The sequence below is a fragment of the Telmatherina bonti genome (genome assembly GCF_933228915.1).
Source record: "Telmatherina bonti genome assembly, chromosome: 21".
Lineage (NCBI taxonomy): Eukaryota > Metazoa > Chordata > Actinopteri > Atheriniformes > Telmatherinidae > Telmatherina > Telmatherina bonti.
Window position 1 is genome coordinate 17329631 of NC_136630.1, and position 18082 is coordinate 17347712.

At 38.8% G+C, this 18082-nt stretch overlaps 2 protein-coding genes across 3 annotated transcripts; one reads left to right on the forward strand and one right to left on the reverse strand.

The window, feature by feature from the left end:
• Positions 1-216: 216 nt before the first annotated feature.
• On the forward strand, positions 217-4854 carry prodh2 (proline dehydrogenase 2; the record flags this gene model as incomplete). The annotated part of the gene is made up of 10 exons (XM_079260885.1): positions 217-441; positions 635-825; positions 1041-1167; positions 1579-1650; positions 1774-1854; positions 2264-2407; positions 2520-2686; positions 3314-3424; positions 3888-3976; positions 4338-4854. The coding sequence occupies 10 exons, from the start codon at positions 217-219 to the stop codon at positions 4517-4519; spliced, it is 1389 nt and encodes a 462-aa protein (XP_079117011.1). The 3' UTR covers positions 4520-4854.
• An 893-nt stretch (positions 4855-5747) lies between these two features.
• eif3c (eukaryotic translation initiation factor 3, subunit C) lies at positions 5748-17541 on the reverse strand. Of its 2 annotated transcripts, none has more exons than XM_079261334.1 (23): positions 17424-17541; positions 16056-16173; positions 15903-15968; positions 15626-15815; positions 15405-15530; positions 15217-15268; positions 14849-14964; positions 14602-14738; positions 14352-14514; positions 14011-14114; positions 12779-12920; positions 12487-12612; positions 11735-11828; positions 11418-11605; positions 11010-11234; positions 10712-10903; positions 9922-10093; positions 9671-9830; positions 9435-9500; positions 9257-9344; positions 6684-6849; positions 6351-6392; positions 5748-6123 (listed from the first exon to the last, which is right to left on the reverse strand). In XM_079261334.1, exons 2-23 carry the CDS (start codon positions 16151-16153, stop codon positions 6044-6046), a joined length of 2793 nt encoding a protein of 930 aa, XP_079117460.1. In that variant the 5' UTR covers positions 16154-16173; positions 17424-17541; the 3' UTR covers positions 5748-6043. The 2 variants fall into 2 exon arrangements, with proteins under 2 accessions (XP_079117460.1, XP_079117461.1); XM_079261335.1 differs by having other exon boundaries at positions 5749-6123; positions 14352-14505.
• Positions 17542-18082: the final 541 nt, after the last annotated feature.

The following is an 18082-nucleotide window of genomic DNA, read 5'->3' on the forward strand; positions in this document are numbered from 1 at the left end:
AAACTTGTTCTATAACAACACACACGTAGTTATGTTTCTCTTTCTCCAGCAGGTTCTGACATGAAAAGATCATCGGTTCTCCCTGAAGCGACTGCTCTCTCTTAGACAAGAGCATCCATTGCCTATCTTTTTTTTAATACCGTTATTTCTGAGCAGAAGATCTAATTAAACAATCGCTGCAGCTCGAAGTGGAAGCTGACTCATATTCACTTCTTTATGATGATGTGCTCCCGTTTACGACCATCACTCCCTCGCCTCTTGTCGCAGAGGTTTGTGGGTTCTGCCGCCACCAGGACGCTAAAACAGCCTGAACTTCTCTCTGCGACCCTGGCCTTTGAAGATCCCAGTGCTTTCAGGGTGAAGAGTTGGGGAGAACTTATCCGGGCTCTGGGTGTTTTCCGCCTTTGCTCCTTCCCTCTGCTAGTTAACAACTGTGGAAAGGTGAGACTAGTCTGTTACTATTGATGGATAGATTGATTTCTACTCTGATGTTAGTCACATTCAGAACCTCCTTAAACTGGAGGATTTTACAAATGTTAACCTCGTATGTTGTCTCGTTATGAATCCTTTGCTCATCATCACTCCTCCCATCTTTTTAGTCTGCCTTGTTTTGCCCTCTGTTTTCTACTTTCAGCTGATGTCAGTAACCCGCACCCTACTGGGAAGGAGGGGGTTTTCCTTCCTGCTGCGGCCGACTGTATACGCCCAGTTTGTGGCAGGAGAGAATGAGAGTGAGATCTCCAAGTCGATGGAGAAGATCAGCTCGCTGGGATTGAGGCCCATGTTGGCTGTACCTATTGAGGAAGACCTTGGAGAAAGCACTGGGTCTGACTCACTTTTCAGTGTCTGAGTATGGTTTTGACTCTTTTCTGGTCTTGTCCTATGAAAAACTGCCTGTAGCCCTCAGTAGCATGGTATGTTTGGACCTTCTGCTCACTTGCAGTTCGATAGACCACATCTCATCTCCTCCAACACATGCTTTCATCTCTACACAACTCCCAGTTCATTCTTGGCTTCATGTTATGGTTTATCACCTCCAGGGAGAAAAGATACGACGACAACATGGAAGCCATGCTGGAATGCGTGCGGATGTCTCACAACAATGCTTGGAGCAAAGACCCGATGATGCAGCTGAAAATCACGGCCCTGCTCAGCCCGGAGCTGTGTGTAAGGCTACATCCTCCGTCTTTGTGTGTAAAAACATTTAGTTGAATATATGTAATATTTTTTTAAACTGCAAATCACGGGATCTTTAGTAATAAGCTAGTCTATTTAATGATTCCACTTTAAAAGCATTTCTCTTTTGTTTTGGGTGTTTGTCCATCTGTCTGAGGCCGAATCAGATGCCGGCACACTTCACAACCATTTTATCTGAAAGGTTCTGTGTGTGGGGAAGAAGATAAAAAAAACAGATTTTTATGTTTGCTGTGTCCACAGCTGCTCCCGCTTGTTTTAGCCTGTTCAAGCCGGATTCTGCAACTAACTAACTCCCTTTCTTCCACTGCATCTCTTTTTCTGTTTACCTTTGGTCCCAGTATTAACGTTGTTTCTCATGAGAATAAACTGTTTGTGCCAAAGGTGAAACTCACAACCCTCATCAAGCAAAAACAGTATGATCTGAGTCTCCTTGTGATGGCGATGGATGGAGAAGTAAGTCCACATTTCACCAAACCAATTTGAAAAATGTTTATTTCTCCCTCTGTGTATATTTATTCTCTAATACTCCTATAATTATGATGTTTAAAGACATTTACCTGAAACTGTCCATTTCAGCCAATCACTTTTCCCGGGTTAGACAAAAAAGAGGCCGCTCATTTCCAGTACGGTCTGCGGAGACTCAACAAAATAGCAGAGGTACGAATGCCAACTGTGCACACACCTGTAGGTGCAACTACTTTGACTCATAATTTCATGAAATTGTTAACATTTATTTGATAAAATTATTAAGTCATTTAATTTTATAGAATATTACTGTATTCAATGTAAAAAGGGATAAATAAATCATTTAAGTAAATAAATATACAAAGAGAAAACAAAAACTGCTGTTTGACATAAAAAATATCTTAGTCAATAAATAAGTATTCTTATGTTCACTTAACTCATTCATTTATTTATTTCATATCTATTTTCATTCATTTCAGGTACATTCTCTGACATAATGTCTCGGTGTTTGTCTAATATTGACACAACATGACTATTATCATTTTCATGCAACACCTTTGACAAATTTTAATGTTAATTTGTAATTTTGTTGATGTTTTAGGAAAGTGTTAACAAAGTCAGAGTCCTGGTTGATGCAGAGTACACCTACATGAACCCTGCCCTCTCTCTTGTCACTATGGCGATGATGAAGAAGTTTAACAAAGATGGCGTGTGGATCTGGAACACATATCAGTGTTATCTTAAGGCATTTTTTTTTTTATTCCTTAAATTTTCATGTGTTTGAACTGTACTCTGCTGCAGAGTATAAGTGTTTCTTCAGTCAGATTCCTCTTAATATCTGTCTGTGTTTCACTCAGGAGTCCAGGTCTCTCCTGTTGGAGGCTTTGCATCTTTCCAAGAGTGAGGGTTTCTGTCTGGGTGTAAAGTTGGTTCGAGGAGCCTACATGGATAAAGAGAGGAAGGTTGCAGAGGAAGAGGGCCATGTAGACCCCATTCACCAAAGCTGGGAGCACACTAATGAGAGGTAAGAAGGATTCACATGTCACAACAAGCAAAAAAATCACCCAGTCAAATGTCCAAGTACACGAATGAATGAACTACTTCATTTAAAATCTTTTTAAAATGTTCACTTCTCAGAGTTGCTCCTGATGATTGTCTGCTTTGTTTTCATGTGGAAACTGAGATATTTTCTGCTACGTGTCTATTAACGGTCTAGCAGCTGGGTGTCTGGTCCCTCTGTTTCCGTTCTACAGTTGTTGTTTTCGAATGGGTTGTATCTTAAGACTCCTTTTACATCTCTTGTCCTTACACTCCCTCTTTCCAGTTATCAAGGCCAACATGTGTAACTACACAACAGTCAAAATAAAGAGCAATAATTTGGCACTCTAAGGGTTGGGCTTTACATCCACAAAGCTTCACTTACATAAGATTCAGTTAGATCCTCTTGGCAAAACAAATTTGTTCAGCATCACACAGCAGCCACACAATAATTTTTCTGCCTATTTTGACAGGAGGTGTTGAAAAGAATTGGCTTATTCTAAACCTTCATTTAGAACTGAATTTATAGAGGTGTACTAGATTATTGATCAGAAAGTTTCAACAAAATAAACAGCTGAAATCTGACATATTTCATGCCCTTGTGTGTTTGCAGTTATAATGGCTCCCTGAATGTGATGCTGGAAGTCATATCACAGAAACCTGAATGCTACAGGATCATAGTGGCCACTCACAACGAGGAGTCAGTGAGACGAGCTGCCAAACGGTTAGAGCTTGTGAAGTGAAAACATCATATATCTGGTGTTTTATAACTGTTGGATTTGTAAGTTACAGACATTTACTGAAACTTTTCGTTAAATCACGCAAATGAAACAACCTTCTTTGACCTAAATTCTCGTGAATATTAGCTGTGTATCAAAAGCTAAAATGAAAGAAAATAAATCCTATCTGTTCAGATTTTACAGTATTGAAAAGTCTGACTGCATGTGAAAACATTTAGGTCTCTTTTATCACCAGAGGGGAGAAAACTACACATCAGTAGAGCCAAGCAAATGCTACGTAACACATCTTGTCACATGGCAAATCTTTTATTTTTCCACAGATTTTTACAAACTAATTTCACACACCACTACTTTAAAAATATATTTCATGTTTTAAATCTTATATCTCATATGAATTAGAGCCCTGTGTTGGATACAGCTCTTATAATATAAATATTGTGTCTTTAGGATGGAGGAACTGGGGATAGACAAAGATGGTGGCTCAGTGTGCTTTGGCCAGCTGCTCGGCATGTGCGATCATGTTTCCCTCACACTGGGTGAGACTGACTGGAACTCTGTGGAGTAAAACCTGTCTTGTTACAAGCAAATGAAACATTGACATTACAGATGGCTTCTTTAATAACTGAACTTCTATGTTATGTAAAAGAGACCAGTAGCTCCGCAATCGTTCTCCAGTTTAACAAAAACCATGGTACCCATCTTTTAATTGAAAACCATAAGAATTGCTTTGATAGCTCATGTAAGCGTATCCATACAACATAATTGGAAACAAAAACTCCAGATTGTTTAATGGGAAGTAGTACTTTCTTGCTTTTGGAGTGATTTTAACAGCAGACGATTCACAGACATCTTCACCTCCTTTGACCTTCTCTTCTCATCCTGAAATCTTTTCTCCAGCAAAGGAAGGTTATGCTGTGTACAAGTCAGTGCCGTATGGCTCGGTGGACGACACTCTTCCCTACCTGGTGCGCCGCGCTCAGGAGAACCGCACAGTGTTGCAGGGAATCCGCAAAGAGCGGGATCTACTGAGGAAGGAGCTCAAACAGAGACTAGGGCTGACTCTGAGGAGAAGCAGTTAAAGACAGACCACCTACACAGATGACAAGAGGCAACTCTGCTCCTGAAACCACGAGATGCTCATAGAAAGGAAAAGGAGGACAACATTGTAAGCCTGTTGATCAAAAGAAGGGTCAATCCATGTACATTTCCATATCTTAGTGTATAACTGATGTTTGATATGTCGTTTAAATGTACATACATGGGATTTTGCAGCTGTGCATTTGAGATTTTACAGCAGGGCAGATATTTAATTGCCTAAAAGCAATGTAGGCCTTCAAACTGATCATTTGTTGCCTCTTTGCAAAAATGTAACATCTGGTTGCCTTTTTTATGAAAATATTCTGCTTATAAATGAAGTTGGTATCTTCCTTTAAGTCAATATGATTGTCAGTGAATTAAAAAAAAAGGAGACTTTGGATAAAATACATGATTTTTTATTGAAATTTTATATATATATATATATATATATATATATATATATATGTATAAAAATATAATGATGGCAATGACTTTCACTTGCTTATACTTATTAAACACATTTCATTGATTGTTTAGGATACCACAGGCAGGATAGAGATTATCCATTTACCCATGTTTAATAGTAATACACTAAACTGAAGAACAGTGCATTTGTTGTATCTATGAAAAAAAAAAAAAAAAAAAAATGTTATTGCTTACCTTATAAACCTCAGTGCTTTTACAAAATCATGAGGAACTGTTGAGAAGTTTTTCCTCTCAGCCTTTTTGTCTCACATCACAACATAATATGAAATTCAATATTACTGAAATAAATGACTAACATGAAATTTTACCAGATGTGGTGACCAAATACTTTTGGTTGTTAGTCTTTGACTCTTCACTCACAGATGACTTGATCCATTTAGTGTCCTACTTTAGACCCAGTAATCTAAAGAGACCTGCTCTCAGGATACTTCTGTATTCAGTGCTAGTTCATTAAACATCTTAACTTAAGCCCACCGTACTGAAACTATATGATATTAAGTTAATTTCTATCTTTTTAAAAAAAAATGAAATAAGTCATTGTGATTAGGTTATAAATGGATGTGTCATATGTAGGCCGTGGGGAAAAAGGGGCCACCCTAAACTGGAACAGAACTAACAAGAGGTCACACTTAGCCATGACAGAGTTACACGATGAAAAGTGCTGTTTCACTATCCCATTTTGTCTTTGTGTTATGAGTATTAAGTCTAATATGGAAATAAACAAAAGATAAAAAAAAAAACAAAAAAAAACAAGACATTGTTTATTATCATTTATTGAAAGTGTTGCTAATAGTTAACATGTTTGTTGCTGACTTACGGCACAAGCCAGTTCGCCACACTGCAATGCTTTTACTTTGTTTTACTCATGTATTAATAAGCAGAAGTTGGCAACGTTGGGACGTCACTTTGCATGAGATTCAAGAGCCGCTGAAAACAGTTTTGATAGGAAACAGAACATTTCTCAGGTAGAAATTCAGGTTATTGGGGTTTTATTGGAATGAAAACTACATTAGCTGGTTCTCTGAAATCCACTCATCAGATCAGTAGTTGCTTTGGTTTTGATTCCTGTAGCCACCTCGCTGGTAGCCTCCCTGCTTCTGCTGGTAACCACCTTTCTGATCTATAAGCACACAAAGTAAAAAACAAATATCAATACACATCCAGATCAGCATTCAGAGATCAAAAAGCTAACGTCCTCTCTCAATGTACAATGGTTTAAACACAATTTCAAATGCAGCTATTTAGAAAACATTCTCAGCTGCCTGATATCAACCAACACCAATATGAGTCACTAAAAATGTAAAAGGCTTTACAAGCTTGTTTGCCTTGACAGTGGCTCAAATTTACCTCTCTGGTAAGACTGCTTTTGTTGGTAGCCACCTTTTTGATCTGTAAAACAAAGCAAAAAAAGTCAATTTAGTTTCCAAAAAACAAAAAAAGGTCACACTGTCAATCAAAATTTGCATATATAATCCACTAAATATACCATTCATAGCTTAAAAATGACTTAAAGGTACTTAAATATGACTTTGTTCACAATATATAGTCCAAACCTGCTCTTGCACAAATGGGATAACAGAACATTGTGCAAAATGAGTCTCAGTACACAGCCCTCTGTATTCAATATAAGAGACACAGTTTATAAAACAAGCTATGGTGAAGCATGTCGCCTCGACTCACCTCTGTTGAAGTAACCTCCGTAGACACCCTGCTTTAGGTCAAAGACGCGCTCGTTATTCTCCACCAAGCTGCCCAGTTTCTCTGCCAGCTGCAGAGCCATGTTCTGTAGAGAGGTGGGCTCTGTGCGGTGCATCACTACAGTCTGCGTGGGCTGGTCCAGTGAGGCCTGATGGGAATAGAACACAAAACATTTACAGCACTTTAACACTGCAAGGCCCAAGGCTTTCAGGTTTTCCTGCAAGTCCCCCTCCCCTCTACAAGTTTGTGTATTCACTCTCACCTTGTTAACTGTCACTATTGTCATGCAAAAATCCTGTAGAACAACCAGATGCCCGACTTGTTTAGTTTCTCCCCCCAAAAAAGGTCCTTACATTGCTTTTCTTGCTAGGCAACGCAGAGCATTGCCCATTTTTCCAGAGTCAGTAACTTTGTCAGTAAGACTTCAGGGCACAGTGCACGATGTGAAAGGACCAACAACTTGGTGGTTGAGTCCACTGCATTTCAGCTTACAAAATTATAACAGTATGACTTGAGTAAAGGAATAACATTTATTCTATCTATGATCCATCTGTCCATTCATCTTTCCATCCATCTATAAATCCATCCATCTATCATCCACACATCCATCCATCTACTCATCCATCCATCCATCTGTCCATCTATCTCTCACCCCATTCATTCATCCATCTATCCATTTATCGATCTTTCCATCTATTCAGTCATCCATCTATCAATCCATCCATCTTTTCATCTATCCATTTATCTATCTATCTTTCCATCTATTCAGCCATCAATCCATCTACCTTTCCATCCATTTATCCATCTATCCATCACCCTATTCATTCATCCATCTATCCATCCATTCATCTATATATCTTTACATCTATTCAGCCATCAATCCATCTACCTTTCCATCCATTTATCCATCCATCTGTCCATCCATTTATCCATCACCCTATTCATTCGTCCATCTATCCATCCATCTATCCATTCATCTAACTTTCCATCCATCTATCTTTCAATCAATCTATTCATCTATCCATCCATCAATCTATCATCTATCCATACACCTATCCATTTATCTATCTTTCCATCCATCTATCATCCATCTGTCCATCTATCTTTCAATCCATCCATCTACCCATCCATCCATCTATCTTTCCATCCATCTGTCCATCTATATTTCCATCCATCTGTCCAGTCATTTATCCATCTATCTCTCACCCCATTAATTCATCTATCCATTTATCTACCCATCTATCCATTTATCTATCTATCTTTTCATCTATTCAGCCATCCATCTTTCCATCATCTACCCATCTATCCATTTATCTATCTTTCAATCTATTCAGCCATCCATCCATCTACCTTTCCATCCATTTATCTATCCATCTGTCCATCCATTTATCCATGTATCCATCACCCCATTCATAAATCCATCTATCTGTCCATCTACCTATCTTTCCATCCATCTATAATCAATCTGTCCATCTATCTTTCCATCCATCAATCTATCTATCTATCCATACACCTATCCATTTATCTATCTTTCCATCTATTCAGCCATCCATCTATTCATCCATACACCTATCCATTTATCTATCTTTCCATCTATTCAGCCATCCATCTATTCATCCGTTCATCAGAATCTGGTGTTCTTTGTTATAATTGTAATATAGAAGAGCGCATTAGTTCAGCGGACATGTGAATCTGAGGAGCAAAAGAGGAGCCGGACAGACACGTTTCATGCTGGTGTCTGAATTTCCGGTGGTGCTGCGGATCTGATTATTTTCATTGACATAATATTCTGGTGTAGAGATCTGACAACGCAGACAGTGTCGACACATATCATGCAGCTACACTCAATTCAGAATTTACATTGCTGCTGCGTGCGACTGTTTGGTCCGATGACACGCGACAGTGCTGTGGAGTCAAGATACAAGCATGTAGCAACTCCAGAAATGTTTCACGCTTCTGTAGATTTTTCCCCCACTTTTTTATTTTTACTAGCAAATCCGTGCTGCTGGTGCTGTGCGGTGCAGAAACTGCTGCGCTTCTAAATAGTTTTATCCTCCGCAATAGGGCCGCTTATATATTTATATATAGCCTATATAAATAGATATATATATATATTTTTTTGTACAGATCAAGAACTGTCCGTTATATCAGCTGATGTGCTGACGGATCAGCTGCCACGTGAAATCCCCCCAATCCCGCAGATCTGGCGACACAAATGTTTAATTAGAAATGTTTCATTCATCATGTTTCATTATAAACATGAGTTTTTTCAGTGCTCTCTGGTAAAACTCTCAAGACAGAGGCATGACCTAAAACTTTGCACTGGAGGGGATGGAATGGTTTCTCATGTAAAGCACTAAATGGTGCATTTACATGAAAAAGGGGATTAATGATTTGTTGGGGGACTGCAGGCTGACGAAAATTCTCGTAGCTCTGGGCCTTTTAGTGTTAAATATTTCATCTAATGATACATTAAAAGAAAACATGTAAGCATGAAGTTAGAGCAGGATTACCATCATGATATTTATTAAAATGAACTGAACAGAGAAACTTACCATCAGCTCCTCATTAATGATCATCTTGCTGATGATGCTGTGAACTGTAGGGATCTCCAGCTCAAACATCTCCGAAAGCGTTTCCATGCTGCAGGTTACAAACAAACGATCATCAGTGCACACAAACCAGTGATACAGTAACAAGTGATACACTGAAAATTCTGCATCCCTTGCGTACCTGATGGAGTCGTACACACTGCTGTATGTGAAAAGGTAAGTCCTCAGGGACTCTTCCTGGATTTTTCTGCATTAGGAAAGATAATCATAAACTGGAAGTGCACAATGTTTTAAATATAAAGAAACTTGTATTTAATTTCCAAAATTAATTAAAAAAAACCCAAAAAAAAAACCCCAACAAAAAAAACCTCGTACACCAGTGTTTATTTCAGCAGCTACTGTATTAGACAACGTTACCTTACGAGCATCTCGCGCACTCGCTGTGCTTCAGGGAACAAGTCCCACACTTTACTGTTCATTTTGTCATTGATGATGAATGAGTGGCAGGTACGCCAGTCTCCCATCTTCATAGCCTTGCTGGCTGCCACTACATGCTCCCTCATGCTCTCTGGGGGTCCTGAAGGGCAGACAAAATAACAATTACCCTCTCTGGTCTCCCTAAGAATGAAAGACTCTGTTGGTAAGAGTTTTGGTGGCATGTTTCATACCCAGCAGTGGTTGTCTCTCTCCCACCCTGAGCTGGTGATGGAACTGTTTGCTGATCATCCTGCGGCGGGCATCAAACTCATGGGCAGCCATGTAGGGGATCTCTAACAGCATAGCTGACACCAGGTACACACACTCCAGCAGTTCCAGGTTGATGTGCATGTGGAATGGAACCTGTAATGCAGGTCCAAATGTTATTGTTGGCGCGGCTTCACAAAGACTCAGAGACGGTTCTGTATTCTTGCTAGCAAGGGTAGCTCTTGTGCAACGTGGCACATCAAAGTCAAGCTACAACGAGAGCAGCCCAAGACCAGTTCATTTATACACAAAAGCTATACAGCGTAGGCGTATGCATATGAGAGTCATATGTGTGTTGACCTTTGTTTCTCTAAACTATGTGTGTGTGCATGGAATTATACTAAGATGTAGGGTAGATAGAGTGTGATGCTGAGGTGCGAGACATCTGTCTCCGTGCAAGCATAAAAACAGGAAGCCATCATATGAGGTGTCAAAGAATATGCATATTCACATTCTGGCCTCACTAATCATAACTATAAGACTAAATATGGTAAAAGCACACTAACAGTTATGATATTGTGTTATTTATTTATTTATTTTTTTTTCCATTCAGTGCTCAGAAGGTGGAGCTTTGGACCGACACACAAGGTGAAAAGTGCAGGTATTTGAGGGAGCAGAGCTGAGATATGCAGCAGTGGAGGGCAAATTAGCACCAACTACAAATTCTCAAACTATACTGTTTTTAAAACATGAACAACAACAACACAAACTTACTTGTCTTCTCTTTTCAATCTTCTCTTGCTCAGCATTCCTCTCCTGCATGTTCCTCATGAGCAAACCCTGACCCAGGAGCTCCTTGGCACGGCCAGACGACTGAATATCCAACAGTGCATTGTGGGCATCTTTAATCATACCTTGCCTAAAAGCACAAATGCCTAGCTGGACCATGGTTCTGTTGTATAGGATCTAGACAGACAGAAAAGAAAAAAGGAAAATACAACGGCTTAGTTTTTAAAATTTAAGGTTACGACATAAATCTAGGTATGTTTTGTGAATTTCACAGTCTGCCAACCTGTACAGGTGGATCAGCATGTTGGATGTTGTCCTGCAGGTGGCTCATCAGCATCAGGTCACGCGCCTGGTACCAGCGTGAATGAAGAGCATGATGGTAGATGTGGCAGAGGATAGCGCAGGTACGAATACGGTCAGTGCGATCCTTGGCGTAGATGAACTTGCAGAGGCGATCCATGATCACAGCACTGTCCTCCCCTTCACTCTCTTCCTGATCCTGCTCCGACTGGCCAGCAAACACACAATACAGGACATTAAAAAAGAACAAAACAAAAAACTTTCAACTCAATCCAGATTTTTCCATAAAATGTGCTGTTCTTGTCATACTGCTAATATCTGCTACTAAATCATGTTTTTTTTTTTTAATTATTATTTTTGTCTCTTAGTCATTTTTACACCCGTTTCTTACCTTAGTTTCTCCCTGGAGGCCCAAACTGCGTCTGTGAGCTTTGTAATCAAACTTGTAGTAAGTGTGCATGATTCTGCGCAGGTAGACGCGGCAAATCTCTTCTGTGCTGCCTTTGTTCTCCAAATAGGTGAGCAGTCGGTCAACGATCCCACACACTCGCCCCTCATCTTTGAGGTTGTCAACATACTCTATAAAAGTAAACAGACAAGAGATTCAAATTTGTATGAGCAGTATTATGATACATCTATACAAATGTTAAAAATATGACGATAAAGAGAGAAAAAAACCAATTTCAGGGTCATTTTGCAGCCCTTCACCTTGTGAATGGGGATCAGTGTTCTGCATGATCTTGGTAAACTCTTCATCCATCCTCTCCACCAGTGTCAAGACACATCCACGAACCCTGAAAGGCTGAACATTAAAAGAGCATTAATCTTATTTGTTGGATCACTTTTCCTACAAAGCCATATTTGACTGAGATTACACAACAATAGTCACATTTTGTTCTACGCAGAAAATGATGCTCCATGAATGAGAACGACCCCAAAAAATCCATAGTTTAGACAACTGCACAGTACAGAAACACAGATTTCTGCCTGTTTCTATGTTCACCTGATTCTGCCTCTAATCCTGGTATCTACATGAACCAACCCTGTAGAGTGAATGGAAATGATCTTTTATGGTAATACGACACAACAAAGAAGAGGCAGAGAGACGCTGAGCTGGAGGAAAAAAATGAGTTAAGTAATCAAATAATCCATTACCAGACTTTCCTGGGTGTATGATAATGTTTAATTCTACTTTATGCTAAAAATCGCAATGAAAACAGGCTTGAGTTTATCTAAAGGTCTAGCGATGTTTTATTTATTTGTGTTCAACATAAATACCATTAATACCCAAAACAAGTTGAAACTTTATAAGCCTAAAATATCAGGAAAAGGTTATAATAGTGTTTTTTAACTATTGAAGATTTTTTTCAATATTATTACTGAAGAAATCTTGAATCTAAAATTAAAAACATTCAGAAAAATATTTTTTAAAAAAACAAAAAAAACAGGAGATGAGTCACCTGCTCAGAGATGCCTAGATTTTCACTGTCCTCTGCAATATTCTCCCCAATAAAGATATTGTTGTGTTCGAACAGAATGTCAAGCAGCTCATCAATGCAGTCCAGGCACTTCTTCCACATGTCCGCCTAAAAGAAAACAAGTCAGAAAAAACAGAGATAGACTTCAGTTTCACTGAAAACCAAATTCTTTACTTATTTTATGCACTTCTGCACCTTGAAAATCTACTACGTTTTAAGAAGTGCCAAAGTATGCATTTTCACCCAATAAGTATATAAAATCAGTGGCTCTCACCTTCATGAAGGCTGCCAGGTTAGGGTTGTAATCATACAGAGAGGCAATAATGTTGAACTTAATCTTGACCAGGATACCTTGGCCCAAGTTATTCTCAGCAGCGATGGCTGCCAGAGCATGGAGCAGTTCAATCTGAGCAGCCCTGTCAGCAGTATAGAAAAACAGGACAAGAAAGTGTTATACAAAAGAACATGTGTAGGTAGGGCTGGGAGATATGACGATATATATCGTTTGAACGATAGAAAATGTCTATCCTTTCATATGAGGCTCTAACGTTTACGCCACAATAAGATGCTTTACTGCAGTATTTTCCAACAAGATGCACTTTACAACATGCAATATAAAAACAAACATGGAGACAGACGGTAGCAGACGCGTTTCAGAGCAGGATAATTCATCAAAAGATGACCAGCCAACCAAAACTGATGAGCTTGTTCATAAAAGAGGGAAAAATTATGTTGGATGGATGCGGTTTGGATATAAAAAGACCGACGTGTAACTGACAAGACTAGCTCCCAGTCCCAACAACGGACTCAGACACATCTACCAGCAACTCATTGTAGCACCTACGCAACAATTTGGATAAAGAATACAGAATAAAGAATGGAGTCAACTAGCAAAAGCTGCCAAAGCAGCATCAAATGGTGGTGAAAGCGCTCATAATAAACTCAAGATGTAAACACTACAACAGGTATACGGCCATAGTTCCCACAGATGGAAGGAGATCACTGCTACCATTGTCAAGCACATCTGACAAAAAACTGATGACTGACACAAAATTACACAAAAAAATGAATTTTGTTCTGTATCTTGTTATGGGGATTATAAAATGAGATTTTGGTCATATCCTAGCCCTTTGAGTAGGTATCTCTGAATGGACTATGCGATGCAGAATAAAGGAGGCAGGATAATTCTGAGGAAACGACAACATTTTGTTCAATGAAATTAGGGCTGATTAATGAAGCATTTTGCTTTTAATCATTAACAAATTCAGAAAAGTGAACAATTTAATTTTGAGATCCAAGTGTAAATCAGTTCTGTATACGCTTTGCACATTGCAATGTTTGGAAGCAAGTCTGTCACAAATAAAACTTGTGATGAAAGTTTGCATAACTGCTAAGAGTCATGTTAACTCACCAGTATGAAAACAGCTGGGTAAATGTGAGTCAACCACATTATTAATGGTGTGGACACTCTTAATGTAAAACTCTTAATCTATGTTGCAGTGTTACCTGTCTGTGCCTTTTTTGCCTCTTGCTTGCAGGATCTCATTCAGCTTCTTCACCACAACTGCTGTGTTGATCTCTGTGCCTTTAGCAAACATCTTGGGCTTCTCCTATAAGGTATCAACATCACGAAACAGCATGTGTGAATCGTCTTTTGAGGCAAACTACTTTGTAAGTTCTGACCAGTAAAAACCACGCTTATGTTTACAGTGATTCTCATTAGATATCTGCAGTGACACAAAAACCGAAGCAAAATGTATGTTTATTTTGTGGGCAAGCCAAATAACTGCAGTCTATTACTGTCTTCTTTCAGCAAGATAATATTAAACATGCAGTCACTAATCTACCTTGACCATAGGAATTCCACTTCTGACTTTCTCCCAGCCACCTCCAGCTTCCTCTTCTCCTTCACCCTCAAGCTCAAGTTCAAGCCGCTCCTTCTTCTTCAGCTTCTTTTTCTTTAAATCCTTCTTGTCACTGGGTCTGTCAGGACTCGGGGCCCTGAGGATGCTTACAGTTTAGATGATCTTTCTTAGAGTGATGGCAAAACACACCAAATATCTGGCATGAAACCAACTGACAGGGGTCCATACATACCTCTTCAGGAAGACAGTGGCCAAAGATTTACTCTTTTCTTTATCGTCATCTGAACTCTCACTGTCTCTCTCATCCGTGTCTGAACCCCAGCCTTCGTCGTCTTCATCGTCGTCATCATCGCTAGTAGAGGACTCATCCTGTTTAAGGGAGGAAACCCCTTGGCATATTAGCTGAGGTGTGTTAAGTGTAAATAAGCCTTTTCATCATGTCACAGAGCAATAGAAATAAAAACAAGTTGGTTTCTTACCCCTGATCCCTTAAGGAACTTGCTGGCTTCTGAAACACCTTCTGGCTTTTTCTTCAAGAAAGACTTGGCCGACACTCCCTCGTCACCTGCATCTTCATCACTATCAGCAGAGGAGCCTAGAGAAATGGAAATTAGTTGGAGCTTCACATTATGACTGAAAGTGTTTCACTGTGCTTATGATGTCTTAACACTGATTTTCAGTGGATAATGGAATGTAAGAGAAAATAGAAAATGTAAATATGAAAATCTATTTCTAAAAACCAATGACACCCTTGTTTGATCACTTAAAACCTACAGTATAAACATGTTCATAATTAACCTTTTAGAATTGCTGATAAAATAAAAACATGTAAAGATGCCAAACCAACCCGAATCTTCATGTTCCTTCTCCTCTTCTTCATCTGCAGACTCCTGTGGGTTCTAAATTGAGTAAAGAAGTTTTTGTTGTTTTACTCTTCTCACACTTTCGCTACCCAAATTCCCACGAACACCCCCACCCGCCTCCCCTTCAGGACAGGAGCACAGGATCATAGTAAGAAAAGGTTTCTTGACTTACCTCCTTGTATGAACCTATTTCTGTTTCATAATCCCTGTTGTACTTGCGGATCTTCTGACGCAGAGTGCTCAGGGCTTTTGCGTTGTTTTTGTTCATCTTCTTCTTGCCCTCTTTGTCCTCCCAGAGCTGGAAAGAAAATGGCAAAGAAAAAGAACACATCTGTAACTTTACCTCTACAGAAAAGCAGAAATTCAGCTGTGTTTTATATCTCGGCCACCAACCTGGTTCAGATAGTCCTCCAAGTCAGCCAAAAGACGGATGTAGAAAGAGGGAACACCCTCTTTGTCCACTATGTTCTTGCTTTTGAGAAAGGCTCGACATAATTGCTCAAATTCCTCCAAACATTTGGCCATGTCTCGGATCTTCATGGCATTGCGAATAGTCTTTATGAGGTTGGTCAGCTCCTCAAACCTAAAATTTATAATCAAGACAAATTCATAGAAAATCTGACAATCAATACAATTGAGAGTAGGCCACTTAAGTCAATACAAAACCAACCTTTTATCTTTGGCGCTGCGCACCACTCTTTTAGTATCCTCTTCATCGTCACTGACAAGCAATGACCTGTAGGAACAACATGGGTGTGTGAGATCATGACAGAAACTACCATTTTAAGTAAAGCTGATAACATTTTCTCAAACTGGAACTGACTGCTTGAAAGTTGTCCCGGGTGCTTTTGGGGTGATCTCATCGGCGGATGAGGACTCCTCTGACTCACTGTCAGACCCGGTAGCAAAGAATCGAGACATTGCTGAGGGGAGTAGTCGATCTAAAAAAAAAAAAAAAAAAAAAAAAAAAAAAAAGTAGAATTACAAAATGGATTTATGTCATGAAATTACATCAAACAACAACCACTATATATTCTGCTGGTGTTTTCTTTTGCAATGAAAAAGTGAACATCTGTGCAACAAAAACAACTTGCTCAGCAAAATGTCCTATTATTCAGTCGTAGATTGCATACATCTTTTGCAATTATATATATATAATTAAATTATCTTTTAACAATTTTCAAACAATGAAGATGCCTTGACACATTTCAGATGTGTCACTTCAGCATATAGAAATTGAATACGACAAAAATTGGCTTAAATTTGAAAACACTGTTTCTCAAATGGGGGTACGCATACCCTTGGGAGTGCTTCAAGGCAATCCAGGGGGTACGTGAAATTTTTTGAAAAAATGTATATATACATTTTTTTATGTTTTCTTTAAAACATCCTTAAATAAAATAATATAAATGTAATATCAAATAAATATTTAATATATTCCAATAAATGTAAGAATACATCCATTAACAGAATTTACATTTAGATGTACAGTATTTCATTCCTCCCAAAAATCCCACATTTCGACATGAACTGAACCCCACTGTCGCCTTGACAACAAAAAACAATGGAGTCCTGGTTGAAGCGTATAGTAGAGATGTGCAAAACACAATTTAAGTTTAAAAAGGCCAAACACAAATGATAAAATGCTGTATTTCGTGTTTTTTCTGAGCCAAAAGTACTGTGCACTGGTTAGGGGCTACTTTGCTGAAAAATATTTTACAAGGAGTATTGTGTTGCAAAAAGGTTGAGAACTGCTGCTTTACAAAATTCTAACAAAATTAATTTGGAAAATTTAAAGCGTCAGGTAAAGATGACAGTTGGGGTAAAGCAGGCTGCCAACAGAGGGTAGCTAGTGACAATGTACAAATGCTGGTAACGTTAGCAACCATCTGGTCACCAGTCACTTCAATTCAATTCAACGTAGCTTTGACAGATTAACTACAACCAGCCTACAAAAGTGAAAAACTAATTTCTATTACTAATTTTTAATTTAACCAGAGAAGCATGATACAAATTCATACTGTTTTGATATTAAGCTAACACCATTCATCGCTAACGATGAGCAAGCGCGGTCGCATGGGAGCTAATGCTAAGTAGACACCACTAGGCCTCTAAGCAAAATACCCGATAAATACCCTCCACTTACAGAACAGCTCAAGTATAATTGGATTAAATTCCTAATCAAACTCACCTATATCCTTGTGAAAGTGGTCTTGCAGTAGGTTTGACTACTTTGAAATGTTATAAAATCCAGCTTTGCTGTGGAGGCCACGACAAACGCGTGCAAAAGTCTTGCCGGTTCTTGCGTCAGGAAAGGAAGTTTATGCTGCAGCACAAGCTGCTGCACGGTTATGCTGCCGCCTACCGGCTGAACAGGGGACTACACCAGACTGCACTTGAATATACAGTGTGTGTGTGGGTGTATATTTTATTTATTTATATATATATATATATATATATATATATATATATATATATATATATATATATATATATATATATATATATGGCATGCCTTTTTGTCTATGATTCAATCAAAGCCTGGTGCTGCCATCACAACAGGCCTTACTGGCCATTGGTGGAGAAAACCTAAAGTCCAACCTGTAAATGCCGCTGTAAATTATGTCATTATGTCAGTAATGACCGTTTTCACTCGATTTTACTTATTAAACACACTATATTGGTTGTTTAGGATGCCACAGGCAGGATGATCCATTAGCTGTATTTTACCCATGTTTTATAGTAATAAACTAAACTGAACAACAATGCTTTTGTTGTATCTATGAAAACACAAAGTAAATTATATTGCTTACCTTACAAACCTCAGAGCTGTTACAACATCATAAGCAA

Excerpts from the sequence above, each read along its gene's own strand:
- eif3c (XM_079261334.1), bottom strand. The coding sequence starts at position 16,153 with ATGTCTCGATTCTTTGCTACCGGGTCTGACAGTGAGTCAGAGGAGTCC. Across the intron at positions 11,829-12,486 it reads ATCTAGGCATCTCTGAGCAG|CCTTTCAGGGTTCGTGGATG; the intron begins GTGACTCATCTC and ends TTTAATGTTCAG. Across the intron at positions 6,124-6,350 it reads AAAGCAGTCTTACCAGAGAG|ATCAGAAAGGTGGTTACCAG; the intron begins GTAAATTTGAGC and ends GTGTGCTTATAG.